Below are 21,645 nucleotides of genomic sequence, written 5' to 3'. Positions count from 1 at the left end.
GTTAACTCGTAAGTATACGTCGTTATGTTATTTAGTTATATATAAAAACTTTTTTTCCTTTTTTACTTTTTATTATTCTTTTACGATTAGCTTTTTTAGTTTTTTATTATTTATCTTTTTAAACAGTTCCTTTATTTATATTTCTCTTAGTATTCCCTCTATACCTTAGTTTTTTTAATATAATAAATTTAGTAGTAGTTATATTTATAGTCTTCCTAATCTATATATTCGCTATTAAGGTACTTTATAAAGAAGTTAGGGTTTGGGCTAAATATTATTTTATTATTATTATTAAAGCTTAGTGATATCTAACTAAGTAGTTAGTCTTTTATATAAATATTTTTAATAGGCTTATTATCGCGTTTTTATAAGTAAAAACGACTATTTTATTTATATACGAAGTACTAAAGATATTTATTATTTAGGTATTCTACCTAAAATAATTCCTTATAAAAAGGGTTTTTAGGGTTAAGTAAAGAGTAGTTTTTATTTATATAGGGGGTTATTATAACCTTTTTACGTTCTTTAATTCTATAGAACTAAATAGTTTAGTTATTTTTGAATAAATAAATATATTTATATTATAGTTCGTGGTTGTCTTTTTTAAAATTAGTATTATTAACGCTAAGTAGTACTTTATAATCGATCTCTATCTAAGTACGTCGTTAAGTAACGTTACGAGGTTCGTCCGAATTATAAAATAATTCTACTTTATTAAAATAAAAAGAACTAGTTTTAACTTTAATAATTTTTTTTTTAAAGTTAAAGTTAATTCTTCTTTTTTTTATAACTCCGAAGTTAAGAGTTAGTTTTTTAAATACTTTAATCTTATTTTTATATAAAAGGTCTTTAAGCTACTCCCTAACTTTATAAATAAATTTTCTATTACTATTTACTTTTTATATTATATAAATAGACTTAGTTAGGATTTTATCTAAATTAAGTTCTTTTTTAAACTTAATAAATTATTTCTAGTTTATATAGTTTTATTACGCTATATATACGAGGCTATTTATAATATTTTTTATATTAGGTCCTTTTTTTTAAGCTTAAAAAACTACTCCTTTATATTAATTAGGAGTTTTTATTTAATTCGTCCTTTAAGAAAGTTAAGTATATTCTTCATAATAGGGTCCGTTTTACTTTTCTTTTTTATATTTTTATAAATCTAAGAAAGTATAATAAAATATTTAATATTATTCTCTCTAAGAGTATAGGGTTAATAAGCGGGTATTTCTTTTTATTACTATTACTAAAGTTTTAATAAGTAATAAAGTAGATCGTTTATTATTTTTAGGTTATTTAGGGTACTATTCTATTTATTCTTTATTATCTTAGTAAGTAAAGTAGCTATTATTATAATAAGCTATTTATAAAAGTTATTTATAAAAAACTTCTTTATTCGTAGTATTAACTCGCTTTTTTAAAATAGGTTAGTATTAAATACGCTTAGATTATTAATAGTCTCTAACTATATATCCTAGCTTATTATAGTTATAGTACTTAAAGTCCTTTTTTTAGCGAGGTTATTCTTTTTTAATAACGCTAAGATTTATAAGTCCGCTATAATATTTAATTATAATAGTCGTTAGTTTATACTTATGTTTATTATTAAGCTTAGATCGGTTATTTTAAGCGTTTTACTCTTTTTATTTAAGGCGTCGTTCGTAAAGTTAATTATTAATTTTAATAATTATATTAATATAATTATAGAGTTTATCGGGCCGGTTTTATTAAAAAAGGTCGTTTTTAATTTCTTTTTTTAAGCTGCGATAAAAGGCTACTATAAGTACTTTATTACCTTAGTTAAGCTTAGAAGTAATTTATTTAAATTTAAATATATACTTATTAACTAATCCCTTTTATATAAGAGTTATAAGCCTTCGTTTAGTAATTCGTTCTTTATTAGGATTACTAAAAGTTTCCTTAAGTCTTTTCTCGAACTTATTATAGTTATTAAAGATCTTTTTAATATTTTCGTCCTAAATATTACGTTCGTTCTCGAGGTAGTCTTTTATAAAGGGTTCGAACTAAGCGAGAGTATCTTTTTTAAAAAATAAAGCTATATAATAAACCTTATTAGCTTTAATAATAAAAAAGGTTCTATAATAATATAAATAAGCCTTAGTTTAAGTAAGGAATCCTTAGAGAGTATTTAGGGACCCGTTATAAGGTTCCGGTTTAGGGTACTTAGTTCTAAGTATTAAAAGAGGTCGGGGTATTATAAGCTAAGTATAAAATTACTTATTTTTATTTTTAAGTTTAAGTATTATATTATATAGTTATTAAATAATAAGTATGGCTACTTTAATAAGCTGTGCTATATTATTATTATTAGTAGTCGATATATTTATACTATTTAGTTAGTCTTTTATAAGGTAAACTTATTAAATAGGGGTAATTAAAGTATTATAACTAGCTAGTTATAAGAAGTATATTAATAAAAGTTAAGGCTACGAATATTAAGTAAATAGTATTATAATTATAAATAGCTTTTTTAAAATTATATTCATAAATTATAAAATAAGTAAGGCTCTAGTAATTAATCGTAGTCTTATTAAAAAAGGTTTTTAATAAAAATAGCTAAAAGCGATTATAAGATTTAATACTAAGTTAATTATTAAAGAAGTTATAAAAAGTCTATTTTTAAGCCTAGCTTAAGTCTATACTATATATAAATCTTATTTTTAAATATATTTTTTATAATATTGTATTTATTATTATCTAACTATTTACCGAACGGTTATTTGTTTTATTTATTTATAATTATCCGTTTTACTTATTTACGAGCGTCCTTTCCTTTTTTATTATATAATCGTAGTTACGTAACTTATTTATAGTTCTTTTGCTCTAAGAGGAGTTACCCTAAATCCGTATTTTTATATATATAGTATAGTAGCTACCGCAGGTCCTATAGGGCGAGGCCCTAACCTTATTATACGTATTAGGTCGTAATAAAAATCTTATAGGACCTTTTTAACTACTTATTAGCTTATAAACGAAGTAAGTAGCTAATACTAATTAAAAATAAGTATTTAAATAGGATCTTTGTCTTTTTACGAGTTACGAAAACTTATAATATAGTATTTAAAGTCTTATATTTTTTTAAATAATAAGTATATATATAAAAAAGCGTAGCTATTTATAAAATTTAATAAGATATAGAATGTATAATAATTATAATTAATAGCGAAACTTATTTCTAGATATAAGTATAGGAGCTAGGAATAGACTTAGAGATTACTTTTTTATATATAAAAAACTAAACGGAGGAGGGGAACGAGCTAGTTAAGAAATTATTAATAAAGTAATTAGTATAATATTAATAACTAGCTTATTAAACGAACTTTAAGTAGAAGTTATATTAACTATAGCTTATTTATATAATATTAGCCCTAGGTAACGTACTAACTAGCTATTATTAGTTTAAACTAAAGAAGTTTAGTTCGCTTATTATTTTAGGTAATAATAATTAATAAATATACTAAAGTTTACTCGCAATTTATATTTTTATTAGGGGTAGACGTATATATACGGCTATAAAGCGTACTTTTTGAAAAAGGACTATAAAAAAGGAATTAATAAGAGACGTTTTAAAATAGAATAAAGGGGATATATTAAGTACTTTATAAGTTATATACTAAACGCTTTTAACTTATATAAGATCTAAATCCCTTCGTTTTTAGAAATTATTATTATTTAAAATATAATATTTAATAAGATAGCTTTTTATTTAAAAAATAATACTAAAACTATAATTTGTTTATTTAAATCGAGGGCCGTAGTGGATAAGATTTAATAACTATTTATAATAATCGAACTTAAGCTCTAATTACTTAGAATTATAAATAAAGAGGAGGCTATATTAATTAATAACAAAGAGTAGTTATTATTATTTATATTTATTTTATAAAAAGTAAATAAAGCTATAAAAAAGCTTAGTTCGTTTTTAAGTAAACGAAGTAAGTAACTATTTATTTTTAAACTAACTTTAGACTTTAAGAGTTTAGAGTTAAATACGAACTTTACTTAGCTAATTAAGGTTATAAGTAAGGTTATAAAAAAAGTCGATCCTCTTATTAAGAGGATTAAAAATATAATATATATATAAATAAAAATAGAGACTTTTTAGAGCTTTTATAAAGAGGATCTTTTTACTTAATTAGACCTTAACGAACCCCTTTAGTAAGCGAGCTTATATTAAAAATAAGAGTAATAAACGACTTAGTTAGTAATTTTAATATAGTTAGTATATATAGTTAGAAAGAGGATAGGTATATTAAATAAAGCTAGAGGTTAAGAAATTAATTACTAAAGGTATTTATTTAAGACCCGAGTTAACGGGAGCGACTTAAGTAGTATTCTTTTTATATTTAGGTAAAAAAAAACTAGGACTCTTGTTTTAATACGTATATACTTAATTAATAAAAAGTAGTTAATAAAGTAACTTAGGGGTATTAGACGTTATATTACTATATTTATATTATAATTAATAAAACGAAGTACGTTTTACTAATTATAGTTTAATCTAACTGAATTTATATAGATTAATTAATTATTTTTTTAAAAAAGTAAAAGGATGTTCTTAAAATACTAGAACTTTTAAGAAGTTAATTCGTAAAAATAGTACGGTTAGAAATCTAAAAACTAAAGGAAATAAATACTTAAAAAGTAGTTAATAAGGCGTCGGTTATTTCTAAGCTAATACTTTTTAAATAGGTATTTAATTATAAGCTAGATAGTAATAATTATTTTAATTATTATAAAGCGAGAATTTATATTAAGGGGGGTTTTTAAGAACGATACCCTTTAGAAAAGACTTACGTAGCGACGCTAGTTATTAAGACGTTTAGGGTAGCTATTTTTTTTTTTATTCTACTTTTACTAATTACTCGGGCGGTTCTTAATATCGATTATATAATATTAATACATAGTATTAATAAATACTCCTACTATCTCGATAGACTATTTTTTTTAAATTTTCTAACTTTTTAACTTTCTTTTTTATAAAGTTTATAACTACGGATTATTAATGGTAATATTAAGCGCCCGACGCTACTATTTTATAAACTTATACCTACTTAGCTAAGTTTACTACCCTCTAGGTAATAATAGTTTATAATAATATAGTATCGGAGATACCCTCGTTACTATTATTAAAAATAATACCGACCTTTTTATTACTAATATACGCTTTTAACTTTAACTCGTATATATATATATATATATTCGTTACCTCGTTTCTTTTATTAAAATCGAAAAACGCTTCCCTTACTATTTATTATTATTACTTTATTACTATTACCCTATTGCTATTACCCTATCGCTATTATCCTATTGCTATTATTATTATTATTATTATTAAATCGTCTACCTATTTTTAAATATATATTATTAAAATACTAAGACGCATAATTATTATTAACCCCTAGGGCTTCCTTAATAGCTAGAAGTTCGATCCTATAAGTATTATATTAGAGGACCCCGAACTATAGCACGGCCGTTTTAAAGAATACGGATTAGATATTATTAACTTGAAGATCGGAAAAATATATATTAATATAGCTATTACCTTAATAAGCGCCTAGCTTATATAATATAATAGCTTTAAAATACCTAACTAACTTTAAAATACTATTAATACTCTAAAAACGTAGTATAAAAATAGGTTAAGAAAGATTAAAAAGGATATTCTAGAGTTATTAAATAAGGTAAAAAATAGGGGGTAGTTTTCGGCTATTTAGAGGGTAATTAATATATTACGGTAGGATCGTTAGTATTTAGTAATAGCTACGGCCGGCTATTATTAGTTATAAAGTTTATTATATAATAAAGACACTCGATATTAACCCTAATAAACCAGCTTACTCGTAAAGGCGAAGATAGCCCCTAATAAGGCGGACCGGACCCCAAAGGGTTTAGGGTAGCTATAATTATTATTATTTAATTCGATTTAGAAATTTATTAATATAATATTATAAACGCTTTTTTAAATATAATTAGAAAGCTAAGTAACCCCCTTATTATTTATAAGCTTTTAAATAGCTTTTATAAACTAGGAATATATATTAAACTCGAGCGGGCTTTATATAGCGCTTACGACGCTCTATTATTATAATATAAGGAGTTAGTATTAATTTTTAAAAGTTTAGGTCTCTTATTTACGAGCGAGGACCCGTGCCTATTCTAAGATTTTATTAAAAAGGTCCTAGTTCTTTTTTTATACAGATAATATTCTTATTTTTTATTATAAAGACTATGTTTATAAGGTTAGTTAGGTAACTAAGGGACTTAAAAAGAAATATAAAATAAAAAACTAAGGGCTAGTCTCGTAATATTTTAAAATAAGGGTTATTTATAATTAATTAAATAGGAAGATCTACTTAGTTTATAATTAATATCTCGAGAGGGTAGCTAAGAAGTTCGATTTTATTAACTTTATTACTTTTATAACCCCTTTATTAACGGTCCTAATTAAGAAAAGCTTAGGGATTATATTCCTAAGCGAGACTAAGTTTTTTTAAAAAAAAGTCGGATTAATATTATATATAGCGATTATAATTTAGCTTAATATTACTTTTATATACGCTCTACTTTCTTAGTTCTTAACAAACCTATCTTATTAGTATTATTTTATTATAAATTAAGTTATATAATACCTTTTTATACTTAATACTTAGTAATATACTTTAAAATCTCGGGAGGTAGTTAAGTATTACTAATTATAAATAACGCTTTATTTATAAATAATAAAGAGACCTAAAAATCTTTATAAGGTTTTATAATCTCCTTTTTTAATAGCCTTATTTAGTAAAAAGTAGTTTATTAGAATATAATAACTACGTTAATTACGGAGGCCGAACTACTAAGCTTAGAATATATAATTAAAAAAATACTTATTTTTAAAGACTTTTTTAAAAATATTTTACTCGAGCTTAGTAATATATAAAAAGTATATTATAATAATTATTAAATAATTAAACTTATAATAGAAAAAGGGGAACGTATTTTAACTCGCTTATATTACGTTAATATTTAAAATATATAACTATAATAAGAATATTTAATAAGCTTATTCTAAGTAGTTTATATATTAATAAATAAAATACTAGCTAACGGTTTTATAAAGAACTTTTTTAGAGTAAAGTTTAAGTATTTTATATTATTTTTAAATATAAAAAATATATAAGAAATAATTATATTAAATAAGGGGACGTTTAAAAAGTAATAAAACGGCCTAGGGGGCCCGGTTTTTAATTAAAAAACGTAGCTTATAACTAGGGAGTATAAAGTTACTCTAGCGACCCCGTTAAGTTACTTAAGAAGAAGCTATTTATTTAAAAAAAAATAAGCGCGTATTTATTTAAAAAAAATTTAAATACGGGCTATATACTTAGAGAGATATATAAACTAAGAAAAATATTAATTTTAATTTAAATATTATTTACTTTTATGAATAAAATAGTTAATATTATTACGTCTTTAATAAGTTTTTTTAATAATACTTTTAATATAGAGAGAGCGCTTATAAATACCTCTCTTATTAGGGCCTTATTTATATAAACCCCCTTGCCCTTTTTTTTATTTAAAAAACCGTCGTATTTAAAAGCCTTATATAACGCTATTATTATATAAGTTAAGGTTTATATATTAAGTTATAAGTAATAAAGAAAACGAGGACGGCTTAAAATATATTTTATAAAGTATAAGTAGTTTTATATTAATAACTACGGCTATTATTAACTTTTTTATTACTTCTTATTTAAAATATAAGAACTTTATACTTAAGAACTATATATACTTTTTAAAAATAGGGGTATAACCCGACTTTTTATAAGTTTAGTAATATTAGTATTTATTATTAATATACGAACCCGGGAGGTACGTACTATTTAAATAGTTACTAAGGGCGTTTTTAATATACTTAAGGTATTTATAACTAAATAGGGGAAGTAAAAGTACTAGTTCGTAATAAACCTTAGTATTAAAGATAATATTAAGAGGGTTTATTATTAAGAATTAGTTTTATAAATAACTGTTACGAAGGTAACTTTGTTTACCTTATTATTCGCCTTATTATCAATATTACGTAAGCAAACTATATACCATATTAATCTACGATTTCTGTAGATTATTATAGGTATTGATTATGTAAGCAATACTGCTTATATAAGCTTACGTGAGCAATGGAAAGTACTGGAAGGTAACTGAATAATCTGGAATTTACTCGAGGCGGAATTACGTACTACGATTACGCATTCACTTACGTATACGCTTATTAATTATATCATAATTAATAAGCAATGGAGTATTCTAGTAGGAGGTTTTTATGCCTATATATAGGCGTGTATTTGCCTACTTAGACCTTTCGTTAAGCAAGCAACTTCTCATATAGTAATTCAACTATATTACTCTCTTTACTATAAAAACCTCTTTTATATACGCTTATTTCCCCTATATTCATATATTCTTGCTTCTATATGAATATTCACTTTTTATATTCTTTATAAGAATATCCCGCATTACCTCGTTAAAGCTATACGTGCTAGAATAACGATAGTTAAAAAAGTATTATATATATAATTAACTACTTTATACTGTCTAAAAAGAGGTAAGAGAGGGGGCTATAAACTTATTTTACTTTTTTAATTTTTTTAAAGAAAGTTTTTTTTTTTTTTTTTTAAAAAAAAGCGAGGGAGGGGGTTATAAACCCTTTTTATTTATACCGTTCTCTTAAGAAACGAGGACGTTTTTTTAATTTTTAAAAAAGAGCGAGGGAGGGGGCTATAAACCCTCCTCGCTTTTACTCCCCTTTTAAATAACTCGTTTAGTTATAAAGCCGCTACTTATTTAATAAAATAATTAAATTAATATTAAATAAACGAGGCCGTATTATAATTAAAATATAAAATAAAGGAATATTACTTACCTATTTTAAGCTTATAAAGGGGGCTAAGGGAGCTATTACTCTTTTTTAAAACCGTAACTTCGTATTTATACTTCTTAGCCTCTCGTATTATAATAATATAAGCATAGTTTTTAATTAATCGTTTTAATAATATTTAAATAAAAACGATATTGTTAATAAAAATCTTTTTTTAATAATATATATATATATATAAGAACGTAAGTATAAAAATAAAAAATAAGGATATATACGTATAGTAATAATATAAATATAAGTTAAAAAGGGAAGGAAAATTAGTATTATAAGTAGTAATAAGAAATTTATATATTTATTATTCTTAACTTATAAGTTAATTATTTAGTTAATAAGAAGCCGTCCCTTAGTCGTACTTTTTATTAATAATATAGTCTTAAGATTATTTATAATAATAAATACGGAGGTTAATTTACGGCCGATTTACCCCTTATTTATAACTCTATATATAAACTAATTTACTTTATAATTCTTTTTATAAATAGATTCTTATATATTGATATTTAATTTTCTATTTTTAATAGACTTTTTTATAATAATATAAGTAATTAAGTACGCTTTTTCTAAACGTATATTCGTTTAGGGGAGTAAATTATAATAGTTTTAACTATTTATAGCCTTATTATATATTACGTAACCTCGGTTATATAATTATTAAGGCCTACTTTATTTATACTTTCTATATTAGAGCGAGCTTTATACTTATTTCCTATTTTTAATAAATAACCGTTCTCTTTATATACGTCGATGCCCCTATAGTGACTCTATGGCAGAACCCTTGTTCTGATTCCCTGGGATAAAAGTCAAACACGAGCAGCGGGTTTGTGGACGAAAGACCCGCGTCATGTTAGTATTGGTGGTAGAATGCCATAAGAATTTTGCATTACATATGCATTGCTTCGAGTTAGACAGTAAACACACCCTCCAGCTGAAATCTTAATATCAATTAATTGCCCGTGATTTTCAGTCTCTGCTTTCGTAAGCTTTTGATACGTGATGTGGTAGAGTAGCTGCCAAAAACCACGACCCGTGGTTCCTATGCCCCAAAGATCGTCGTAAGCAATTAGGCACACGACTATGGATGAGAGAAAACAGTAATCTGCAAATAAATCCCATCAATATTCTTTCATCTCTGGGTAGTGAATACTACGATTTGTGTGCAACGCCGTGGCATCACGAGTAGAGTTCAGACAGGGAAGTGTGGGGAGAGGTCTGGTCGAGAGGCCTACCACAATGATAATGGCAATCACCACCATCAGAGAAAAGAATATGACATATTCCACATTTCTGATCCCAGAAGAATTTTCCATCGAGTCAATTATGGAGAGAATGGAGCCTTCAAAATGGCGTGGGTGAATATTGCGTTTCGGAACTTGGAGTTGTTGGCTTGATTTCTCCCTGTCACCAAGAAGATCTTCAAGACTTTCCAGATCTTGTCTCGGGTCTTCCACGGCTTGATTCTTTTCGACTTCTGCCGGCACGAGGCGATACTTTTTGTAATTCCCTTGGCTGTCGATTAAATAAAGCTCGGGAATATTGGCAATCGATGGTCCCGCTACTGAATGGTTGGCTTGCTCCTGGTAACGAGTCTGGTCTCTTCGCCTTCGTTTCTTCATGTTGCGATCATTCTCACGTCCGCCGCTTATCGGAGCCAGGCAAACGCGATCCGACAGGGCATCTTGGCAAGAACTATCCAAGTTCCAGTCAAATAAGGTAGACGTGTCGGAATCATCATGGGTGTCTGCATATGATTGACAGTCGGTTCCAGACCGGTCGCCAGAGTCGAAAAGGACATCGTCATTAGATGAGTCCGACATTCCCAAGTGTATGATTGTTGAGGGCGGTGAAGATTACAGTCGCTTTGCGGAGAGAAGCAAGAGTAAGGGAAATACTTGTTGTCAAAGGGCATGCAAACAACTGTGCACTTATTTATGAGACGCATGAAGGTGATCATTCAATGAAGGTAAACTCGGAATCGGTTAAGGCAACAAAGGATTGCTTGCTAATTGCGTAACAGCGTTGATGTTTCAACTCATGCAGCTATCCGCAGAATTACAACAACATCGAAGGGCCAAGAAGCAAACACCATGGATCTGCAATTCACATTTCGATCCAGACCTGTCTATCATTTTAGAGACACTTCTGGCCTGTGGGTGACAGATGTTACTAAACTGCCAAAACCGTTTGACCGTGCTAGGCGTTATCGTAATGAGGAAGCGACGCATTTGCTCACCGAATATGGTCCCACCTTGTCTTGCGGTCTCATTGTGCTACTCTACACGATGTCTAGTATTGGCTCAAAGATCATAGAGAAGGACAAGAGCTCGTCGCCTACGCTTACCGCTCAACTTACACGCTGGCTTTTCTCCGAGCGAAGGCGCTCCACTCTCTTTGTCACAAGACCTTTGCTTACTATAATTCTGATGTCGCGTGGATTGCAGATGGAATAAAGTACGGCCGCTTCGTAAATCCCAATCCATCATCGCTCCTCCGGTGATATATATCTCCGCATTTCGCAGAGCGGAGTCAGCGACTGGTCCCGGGACTGGATCGGATGTGGTATTTGCGGGGCCCCGTGGACTCCGGAAGTCTCCGGACAGGGTTCCGGCTGCTGCGGGTTTAGCCTAAATGCGCCGAATGCACCGAAGTGATCGAATCAAGGCAAGTTTTGCTCACGCGTGACAGGAGACTCCGTCGCGTTTACCGACGATACTCCGAGACGGCCCGCTCATCCTACGGGGAAGGACAGTATTTCGGCGGTTTTTGTGCTTCGGACTCGGGTCTGTGCTGACCGAATCCCTAGATGACACCGCATAATATTGACCGGAAGGCCACTTGAAGCTTGATAGCTGTCCGAGATTACCGGGCTTTCCAAATTCCCCTAACTTCAATCACTTGAGCTTCGTCAGATCAAGGAATTATCAGTGTCGTCGAGATGGCTGCTGAGTTCACCCCCCTCGACGTCGAGGCGTTGATCAAGCAAATGACCTGGGACGAGAAGACCGAATTGCTTGCTGGGCAGGGATCTTTCCGAACGACCGGTCTACCTCATCGCCAAATACCAGATCTCATTGTTAGCCGGCACTTTGCCTAGGGATGAGCATCTTGCTAACCTCCCGTGCAGACCTCAGACGGCCCTCATGGCATCCGAGGACGTCGTTCTTTTGCTCGTGTTAGTCCAAGTCCTTGATCGCTCTGGGCGATGAGAAGCCTTCAAGTTTGACCATTCTTTGACTCCGATACTGATAAATGAGTTTCTTCCCCAGAACCCGAGCCCCATGCTGCCCTCTGCCACTGGTATGGGCGCAACTTTCAACGCCGAATTATTGCACAAGGTCGGCAATCTTCTTGGAGAGGAGGCAAGAGCCAGAGGGGTGCATGTGCTGTTGGCACCTACCATCTGCCTCCAGCGTTCACCATTATTCGGACGTGGCTTCGAGGCGTTCGCCGAAGATCCCTTCCTGAGCGGTATTCTCGGAGCAGCCTACATCAACGGCGTGCAAGAACGAGGTGTTGCAACGAGTGTCAAGCATTATGCCGCGCACGATCAGTCGGACAATTCCATTGAAGACAATGTCTGCATGACGCAGCGGACTTTGAGGGAGATCCATCTCATGCCATTCCAACTCGTCATGCGCGACTCAGACCCCTGGACCTTTATGACCTCTTACAACAAGATCAATGGTATTCACGTTAGCGAAGACCCTTTGCTGCTGAAGCAGGTTCTTCGAGATGAATGGGGCTTCAAGGGACTCGTCATGAGCGACTGGTTTGGTACTTACAGCACCTCTGAAGCCATCAACGCCGGGCTGGATCTGGAGATGCCTGGGCCCACACAATGGAGAGGCAAGTGTCTAAGTCTAGCTGTCAACAGCCGCAAAGTCGCGCGTACGACAGTTGACGAGGCTGTTCGGAATGTTCTCAATTTGGTGAACAAAGTGAAGGATACGAAACCGGCTGGCTATTTCGCGGCGTCGAATACACCCGAGCAGCAGGCTCTGATTCGTCAACTGGTCGCTGAAAGCATCGTCTTGCTAAAGAATGATTGCAAGGTGCTCCCCATCACAAAACCAAAAGGGAAGACAATCGGATTGATTGGCGATCACGTCAAGAACCCTGCTTTGAGTGGAGGTGGCAGTGCAGAGGTTGAGCCTTACTACTCCGTGACACCTTACGATGCTATTGTCGAGGCAGTTGGAACGGAAAACGTGTCATATGCCCTTGGTTGCCATTGTAAGGTTTCACTCAACATACTTGGAGTATTTGATATTAACACCAGTCGCAGCCTTCAGATTCAGCCCACTTCTAAAGAATTTAATGCCTCAGCAGTCACAGCACAAAGGGTTTGGGTGGTCAGTTGAGATCTTTGAGGAAAATCCGGACGAGAACCCTAACGCAGAAGTACTGGTGACGGCTCACGCCCAGAAAGAACTCATAGATGTGCCAGAGAGTTTCCACGCGTCGCTTCCAAAGAAGTTTTACGTCAGAGCCCGGGCTACATACACGCCTTCCGTCACGAGCCCCTTCAGACTCGGCTTCAGTACATCGGGGAAGGGCAAGCTCAAAGTAGACGGGAAAGATGTCATTGATTTATGGACGGACCAGCCGCCGAAAACAGGGCCTACGCCTTGCTTCAACAGGCTATCCATGGAGAAGTTTTGCAACATAGATGTGGTTGAGGGTCTAACCCTCGAACTTGAGGTTGTTCAAGTAAACGAGGACCTCTCAGGAGGTGTTGGCACAGCTTTGACCCTTGCAGGCCGCGTTGGTGGATTTGAGCTCATTGATGAGGAGGTCGCCATCAAAGAAGCTGCAAACTTGGCCAAGGAAGTCGATATTCCTATCGTTGTGACTGGACTGTCATCAGATTTCGAGTATGAAGGGGCCGACCGAAAGCACCTCAGACTGCCAGGCCGCGTCGACGATCTAATCGAAGCAGTGCTTCAAGCCAATCCAAATGCTGTAAGTAGCTTCCCTTCTTGGCCGAACACACGAGGGCAACCGCGAGTTACAAATGTTCGATACTAACACATCCTCACAGGTAATTATCACTCAATCAGGTTGTCCAATTGAGATGCCGTGGGAATCGAAAGCAGCTACCTTGGTGCACGCATGGTTCGGCGGCCAGGAGACAGGCCATGGCCTCGCAGACGTTCTCTTCGGCAAAGCCAATCCCTCCGGCCGCCTATCTCAGACGTTCCCTGTGTCCATCAAGCATACCCCCGCATACCTCTCATTCTCAAAGTCTGACTACGATATCGTGTACGGTGAGGGGGTCTTCATCGGCCACCGCTACTACGAATCAGTTGACAGAGATCCGCTCTTCTACTTCGGCCAAGGCCTGTCCTACTCAAAGTTTGAGTACTCGAAGCTTGAGGTGCCAAAGACATTTGAGCCGACGGAAGATTACAAAATGAAGGTCTTGGTTGACGTAAAAAACACGGGTCCTTACGACGGAGCGGAGGTTGTCCAGGTCTACATCCACGATCCAGAGAGTACGCTGCGGAGGCCTGTCCGAGAGCTCAAGGCGTTTTCCAAACCTTTCTTGTCTGTCAATGAGACAAAGACTGTTGAGGTCGTGCTCGATAAGTACTCACTTTCGTACTGGTCGCAGGAGAGGTCCAGGTGGATTGCTGAAGCAGGAGACTACGTTGTCATTATTGCCTCAAGCTCCAAACCGCAGGACGAGATCCTGCGGGCCACTTTTAACTTGCCCGAGACCTTTTTCTGGGAGGGCGTCTGATTGCGCGCATTTAAACAGCTAGAGTAGAGGGCATTGAGGCAACGAGGGTGTTGAGTCAACTTCACACGTTGACGCCTAAAGTGCAACATGGATGATCTAGACTTCATGTGTAGAGATAGTCGAAAACCCCTAGCTCCGCATGTTCTAAATTTCACATGTAAACATCAGGATACTTATTCCTCGAGAAAGGCCTGCAATGTGCTTTGAATCTGGTCGTCAACAGCATAGACCACCTTTAGCTATAGGACTAAGGTATTTAGGAAATAGCACCTCGACCCACGAGCAGCAGGAACGGCTTCAGGACTCGCAAGCTCATCCGTCTTCTCTGTGGGAAGTTCCATGCTCGTGATACTCTGCTTTGGATCTTGAACTGCTTGCATTTTCCGAGACTCGGACTCGATGAACTCCAACATTCCAGACAGTGTCGCAGAATATTACCCCTCTATTTGGTGGGCCGGACTTGAGTCAATGATGACACTGGAACCTTCCCTGGTTCATTTGAGATTTCTGTGAGGTTCATTGGGGTCACTGCGGAGGTTGCGCTTTTGCGTCGATAGCAAGGGATGTGCTTTCGACCCTTTCATGGCCTCACCTAGCATTGGACCATCCTCCCACAAACAATGCTCTGTTTCGATGTCGACGGTAAGCATCACGGAAAGATCTGATCGGGTGAAATCGAACCGGAACAATATCCTTGGCTCTCTCGCTAAAGCTAGTGGGGAGGCGGCAAGAGGTCCCGTGGAATGCGGCCTGGCAGTTGAATCGCGTCACCAAAGACATCGTCTCCCTTCTCAGCACCACCTTGCACAGTCGCACATAGGGCGACTGGATCCTCTCTTTCAGCTGCTTGCCGTCTAATGGCGCCGTTACAGATCTAAGACCGTTGAGTTAAAATGGAAATATTGCAGATCTCTCAGATGTTGGCTCGATGATACCAGTGGCTCGTTGCTTGCTGGAAGCGAGCTTGTCAGCGGCTTTTCCGAGGGATCAGATCGGTCGACCACGATGGAAACTCGCGCACACACACGATCTTAGTTATATGCGGACTTGGCAGGAGCGGTGACCTCCGGAAAATGATCGACTCACTGGTAAACGTATGAGTTGTTGAGCTTCAGCCTTTTCCTTGTCAGCCAGCCAGGACATCGGAATATTACCCAAAAAAGACGATGGGAGATGAATCGACGTACCCGCCAAACAAACTCAAGGCCGACATAGGCCCAGATCATCGCGAAATCAGATGCCATGTTCCTCAGCCTTCGTATACTGGACCCATCGTCTCAACGCGCGTGGCGACATTGATCTGCCAAGCGTTATGCCAGAAGCCGAGTTGTCACTTTGACTCTCACATCTCACACAAGCTTTCGCACTTTGGGAGTCTCTCGCAGGAAGTTGTGGATATGGGTGCGCATCTGGCGGGCAGCGGATCTTGACTCCCACCAGGATGCGGGCGAGACCTCCGGCACGTTCGCGGTCTAGCCTGTGCGCAATACCCATACAATGTCTCGCGGGGATCCACGGCGATGATGACATGGAGCTATCCCTCGTGTTGTTATTTAGGGCACTTGTGCAAGACAAGGCCTCCACGAGCTGAACGGTAGTGATGGATCCAGGCCTAAGGAAGATTCGGTCTGTGAGGGATCACTAGGTACTGAGACGGCGAAACCACTCAATCTTGGAGCCATTGTTCGCGCAGAGAGTCATAACGACATCAGCTTGTGATAGGGAAAATTCGAAACGGCCTTGGCATAGGAACCAAAATTGCGGTCGGTCGATTGACGGTATGTGGAACTGGGGAAACAAGGCATTCCCATCTCCACAGCCCACTCTCTCGGTACCCCGGAGTTCGTCTCATTCGTTGAAATACAGGGTTAGTAATGAGAGATCGACTGGCACGTCATTTACCGTAATCCTGGGTTCATCCGGCATGAAAGAAGTGCTCGTTCTTGAGGCTCTGTGAGTCTGACACATATCTCGCAGGGAGACGACAAGCCGAGTCAATTTTTCCTATGCGGTCTCACGATTTTGACAACTTCACTTCAGCTTCTGCTCAATCAAAAAGATGGGGTGAAAAAAAAAATCCGGATTCACAGCCGTGGCGCGCTTGTTTCTCGTCTGCATCTTGATGCAGGGCTTTCTGAAGACCTTCATCAGAAAGTGACTCGCACGTGCAGGAAGCGTAGCTCTTAGTCGATTCACATAGCCCACTCTATCGCGCGAAAGCACGCTTTCTTTTCCGCAAATTCCATTGGGACCTGCAGCAGCGCAGGTCTTCTAGACTGAAAACCCTTTCTTTTTCTCGGCTTCCTAAGCCCAAGTTCCGCCCCTCCACGACCCAATCGCACAAAATCTGCTTAGTTTTCAACGTGTCGTGCGTGTGTCCCCGCGGCTGGGGTTCCACGAGGGGTAGGGGGTCCTTTCACACTCTTAATCTCTCTCCCTTTCTTACACGGCTCTTGAGCTTCCCTTGCCAAGGGCCTACCAATGGCGTGCCATGGTCCGATGTCTGCATCTCGAACAGACAAATAATTTGGCCCTTGCAGCAAGCCGGACGGGTTCCTTGCAGCGCAGTTAATCTGAGGCACACCACCCATTAGAGCCAAGTGGCTAGTGAGGTCTCCCACAGGGATCCCACGGATCCTAGGGAACATCCTCTCATCACGCAAGCTTATCTACCTTTTTACATCTGTACGAGCCCTACCAGACCCAGGCGATGGACCCCCGGAGCTGTTCCGAGGCTGAGGAGACGGGTTTCTGCGAACCACGTAGCAGCGATCTACCTATTCATCCCGCCCGCATGGCAAGCACACCACTAAGCACGACGCTGATGCTAGTCAAGCCACTTTCGCTAGTGTCCGCAAGCTTGGTCTCGTCTCCAACGGACATGGCCAGGCAGGGATGCGGACTACCTACCTAATTCTCAGATTGCTTATGTCTCGATAGGCAAAGCAAGCAACAGACTGCGTATGACCTGCGAGTCGCGAGTCTATGATGGAGGAACCGCATAGCCAGCACTATCGCTGAGGCAATCGCGAGATGAACCAAGGGAAGAAGGAGTCTAAGACCCAGAAAAGACGCGATATTGGTGGCCGACTGTTGGCTCTCTGAACCCCACCATCCCTTGGTACACCGCGTTGGTTTCTGTGGAAGTCGCCATGGGAAGTGCTTTTTCCTATGCCGAGTCTCTTGATTTGATGCTCCTGGTGGTGCCTCTCTCAAGATGCCTCTGGGTGTATAAGACTTGGAGGTTTCCAGGCCCGGTTGTCTGGAATTGTTCTCATCTCCACACCAGCGCAGTCATCTCCTGCATCTCTTCCCATCGACAAGCTCCAGACATTCACTCTTTGCTCTTTTCGAAGTTCAAGAGTCACTAGTCTTTAAGAGGTCCAGTTACTAACAGCAGTCATGAAGCCTTCCACCTCTGCCGTGTTGGCCGCCCTCTTTGGGTTCGCCGCTGCTCAATGTAACAGGGACAACTGCCTGAGAGGTGAGTGATCGTCCACCCTTACCTCGACCCTGGAGGGCGATCTACAATAGAAGGGCCACATGGACTGACTTACACCCCCACGTGTAGCCATTGCTGCCAGTGCCTTCACCACCAGAAGCGGTACTGCCGACTGCTCTCGGTACCTGCAGGTGACCGTCTACCCCGGTGCCACGTAAGTGCCTCTATCACGAGCCCTCTCAACTCCTCCACTGCCCATCATCCAGAAGGACTAACACCTTAGCAGGACGACCACCACAACCGTGACGGTCCCGACCAGCGGAGTCTTCACCTCCACGGTGACTCTCACTTCCGGCGGCGGCGCCGGTCCTGTTGAGACCAGCCTCGTCGTCGAGACCGAGTTGACCTCCTCCACGGCCACCTCCCTCGTCGGCGTCACCCAGACCACTACCGTCGCCACAGAGGTCGTCATCGTTCCCACCACTATCGTCGTCTCCTCTACCCGGACCCTCACCTTTGGCACCACCGAGATCACCACCGTCGCCACCGAGACCCAGACCATCTTCGAGACCATTGCCCTCAAGAAGCGTCAGGCCGCCACGACCGCCATCTCCGCAAACACCTTCCCGGCCTACGCTTCCGCCTGCAGCTCCGTCGCCCGCTACGCCTCGGCCTGCTCGTGCCTCGGCGTCACGCCCAACACGGTGACCTCGGCCGTCGCCACCGCCACGGCAACCGTCTCGGTCCCGGCCACGATCCTGTCCACCTCCATCGTGACCGTCACCGTTTCCGGCAGCGGATCTCCCGGCTCCACGGCTCTCTCCACGACCACAACGACCTCGACCGCCGTCACCACCGTCCTCGCCACGTCCACGGCCTTGGAGGCGGTCACAGCCACGACCTCCGTCGGCAGCACGTCTACGGAAGTGGTTGAGGAGGTTACCTCTGTCACTGGTACTTTCTTTAACAACGCTACCTTCACCACCTTCGTTACCCGCACCACCTCGCTGCCTCCTATTTTCAACACAACTATTACCATTGGACCCTCGTCCACCACGTCCGAAACCGAGTCTTCCTCCACTGGTTCTACCATCTTTGACAGCACCAGCACTGAGGCTAGCTCATCCGCTCCCTCTTCCTCTTTCTTCCCCAACTCTACCATTATCTCTACTATTTCAGAGACCTCTTCCACCTTTACTTCTACTATTTTCCCCAACATCACTTCTACCGGATCCAGCTCGTTCCCCAGCGAGTCTTCCATCACCTCGACCTTCTTCCCCAACACCACAATCACGTCCGGGTCGACCACCATCACGTCGAGCTTCGCCTCCACCACCGTGTTCCCCAACACGACCACGTCCTCCGTTGAGAGCGAGTCGAGCACCGTCTTCCCTACCAGCAGCGGCTTCCCCAACACCACAATCACCTCTGGCAGCGAGACCTCGACCGTCTTCCCTACCACCACGCTCTTCCCGAACTCGACCACCTCCGAGACAGCCTCAGTCTCGCCCACCTTCTTCCCCAACAGCACGACTCTCACCTCTGGTAGCGAGTCCTCTGCCTTCCCTTCGTCGACTCTGTTCCCCAACACCACCACGGCCACCACCGCCACCGAGTCTTCTTCTACTTTCACTTCTATCTCTATCTCTAGCTTCTTCCCTAATGTGACTTCCACCGAGTCGACTTCCGCCTTCCCTACTTCCACTCTCTTCCCTAACGTCACCTCCACTGAGTCCTCCACGGTCTTCCCCTCATCCACCCTCTCCCCCAACACCACGACCCTGACCATCTCGGAGCCCTCTACGACTCTGACGTCCACCTCCACCTTCTTCCCCAACGTCTCTTCCACCGAGTCGTCGGCCCTGTCCTCCTCCACCGTGGCCCCCAACGCTACCCTGACCGTCATCACCTCGGGCACCGAGACCTCGACCCTGTTCCCCACGTCGACTCTCTTCCCGAACTCGACCGCCATTGAGTCCTCCACCATCACCTCCCTGACTTCTTCTGTTGGCCCTACCTTCTTCCCCAACAGCACCACCTTCACCGATGAACCCACCGTCACCATCAGCATCATCAGCTCCACCTCTACCGATGACGTGAGCTCTTCCACTTCCGCCTCCGAGACCTCTTCGTCAGCATCTTCCACCGCCGATGAGTCCTCCTCAACTTCTGCCTCCGCCAGCAGCACCTCCACCTCAGACATCTCCAGCACCGCCTCATCAACCTCCGCCTCAGCCTCCTCCAGCGCAAGCAGCACCTTCGTCACAAGCACCCTGACTACAGTCACCTCCTCCTCAACCTCCTCCTCCGCAACCCCGACCTCAACAGACGTCATCGCCCGCAACCTCTGCCTCAAGGTCGCAACCGGCCCCACGCCCGGCTCCGTCGTCGCCCTCGGCTCAAACCGCTTCACAATCAAGCCGGCCGGCACCGAAGCAGCCCTCTTCGACCTGAACCTCTCCACCGGCCAACTCTTCCAGACCAACGGCGAGCTCGTCGCCGTTCCGGCCCCTTACGCAGACGACAACCGCCCCGTCAACGGCTTCACCTCGCGCCAGACCCTGGTCCGCAAGCTCGCGCCCTTCGTCTGCGCCACAAACGGCCAGTCCCTCCTCGTCGGCGTCCCCCTCAACTGCACCGCCTCCGGCGACGACGGCGTCAACCAGAACACGTACTCGCGCTTCTTCTACAACAAGAACTCGGCTGACTCGGTCCTCCGCGTCGCGACCGCGGGTCGTCCCTTCACCAACAACAACCAGGCTATTACCCTGGCTCCCTTCAACCAGGGCGACTGCTAGATTCTTTCTTTGACCGTTGTCTGAAACTGGTTTTCTTTTTTCTTTTTGCAAAACAAACGGCAGCCCACGAGGCTTGGAATCTCTGTACTTTTACCATGATTGGGCGGATTTGGGAGCCATGATCATGTACTATATACTTTGGACCCGCGTAATGGATAGCTCACTACATACACTCGTTACAAATTGAACACTTTCTTTTCTGATACATAAGCTTTCAATGACTTTTCCTGACCGCGTCGTGACATTCCGAGTTGACAAAACGACTTGAATGCTTGCCGACGGCATCAATGGGGTTGACCAGCAAAAAGTGAATGTCAAGATTGGTGCCTTGCTGGAGAGAACACAATTCTCCCGAGCTTAAGTCTAAATTTTCGGTCCTAAAGTAATTCCGAGTAGACGGCGTTGGTATTGTGGAATTATACGATAATTCTACATGCTGGCTGATACTGCAAGTGAGTATTGACTGAACGAAATAACGTTTTCCTAATTCTTCGTTAGAAATAAACTCACGATAGGTCATCTGTTGTATCAAAGCAAAAAATGCATTTCGTAAGCGGGATACCTAGAAACAAAGAATGTCAAGAGCTGGTCTGCCAAGAATCCCAACTGGGCCGGCATAAATCCAGTTCCTTAACAATGATCGACTATGCGTCCCGGCCCTTCCGATCCCAGGGGTTCCGAAGGGCCTTGCGGGTTCAGTTCCAACATTCATCCGATCCAG

General features: G+C 39.5%; 5 protein-coding genes across 5 annotated transcripts; 2 read left to right on the top strand and 3 right to left on the bottom strand.

Annotated features, from left to right (window-relative positions):
- Positions 1-1,088: 1,088 nt before the first annotated feature.
- Positions 1,089-10,758, bottom strand: CLUP02_01628 (uncharacterized protein; the record flags this gene model as incomplete). Its single annotated transcript, XM_049280667.1, has 3 exons — positions 1,089-1,098; positions 9,863-10,016; positions 10,119-10,758. 3 exons carry the CDS (start codon positions 10,756-10,758, stop codon positions 1,089-1,091), a joined length of 804 nt encoding a protein of 267 aa, XP_049136624.1.
- A 1,461-nt stretch (positions 10,759-12,219) lies between these two features.
- On the top strand, positions 12,220-14,684 carry CLUP02_01627 (glycosyl hydrolase family 3; the record flags this gene model as incomplete). The annotated part of the gene is made up of 3 exons (XM_049280666.1): positions 12,220-13,149; positions 13,271-13,903; positions 13,983-14,684. 3 exons carry the CDS (start codon positions 12,220-12,222, stop codon positions 14,682-14,684), a joined length of 2,265 nt encoding a protein of 754 aa, XP_049136623.1.
- Positions 14,685-14,745: 61 nt separating this feature from the next.
- On the bottom strand, positions 14,746-15,910 carry CLUP02_01626 (uncharacterized protein; the record flags this gene model as incomplete). Its single annotated transcript, XM_049280665.1, has 9 exons — positions 14,746-14,759; positions 14,840-14,893; positions 14,965-15,088; positions 15,169-15,212; positions 15,277-15,396; positions 15,456-15,558; positions 15,620-15,696; positions 15,749-15,806; positions 15,872-15,910. 9 exons carry the CDS (start codon positions 15,908-15,910, stop codon positions 14,746-14,748), a joined length of 633 nt encoding a protein of 210 aa, XP_049136622.1.
- Positions 15,911-17,610: 1,700 nt separating this feature from the next.
- Positions 17,611-18,018, bottom strand: CLUP02_01625 (uncharacterized protein; the record flags this gene model as incomplete). The annotated part of the gene is made up of 3 exons (XM_049280664.1): positions 17,611-17,641; positions 17,697-17,881; positions 17,971-18,018. 3 exons carry the CDS (start codon positions 18,016-18,018, stop codon positions 17,611-17,613), a joined length of 264 nt encoding a protein of 87 aa, XP_049136621.1.
- Positions 18,019-18,086: 68 nt separating this feature from the next.
- On the top strand, positions 18,087-20,924 carry CLUP02_01624 (uncharacterized protein; the record flags this gene model as incomplete). The annotated part of the gene is made up of 3 exons (XM_049280663.1): positions 18,087-18,168; positions 18,256-18,340; positions 18,413-20,924. 3 exons carry the CDS (start codon positions 18,087-18,089, stop codon positions 20,922-20,924), a joined length of 2,679 nt encoding a protein of 892 aa, XP_049136620.1.
- Between the last annotated feature and the right edge of the window lie 721 nt (positions 20,925-21,645).

This window comes from Colletotrichum lupini, chromosome 1 (genome assembly GCF_023278565.1).
Source record: "Colletotrichum lupini chromosome 1, complete sequence".
NCBI lineage: Eukaryota > Fungi > Ascomycota > Sordariomycetes > Glomerellales > Glomerellaceae > Colletotrichum > Colletotrichum lupini.
The sequence above is the reverse complement of the archived record's forward strand: the minus strand, read 5'-3'. Positions and strand labels throughout refer to the sequence as shown.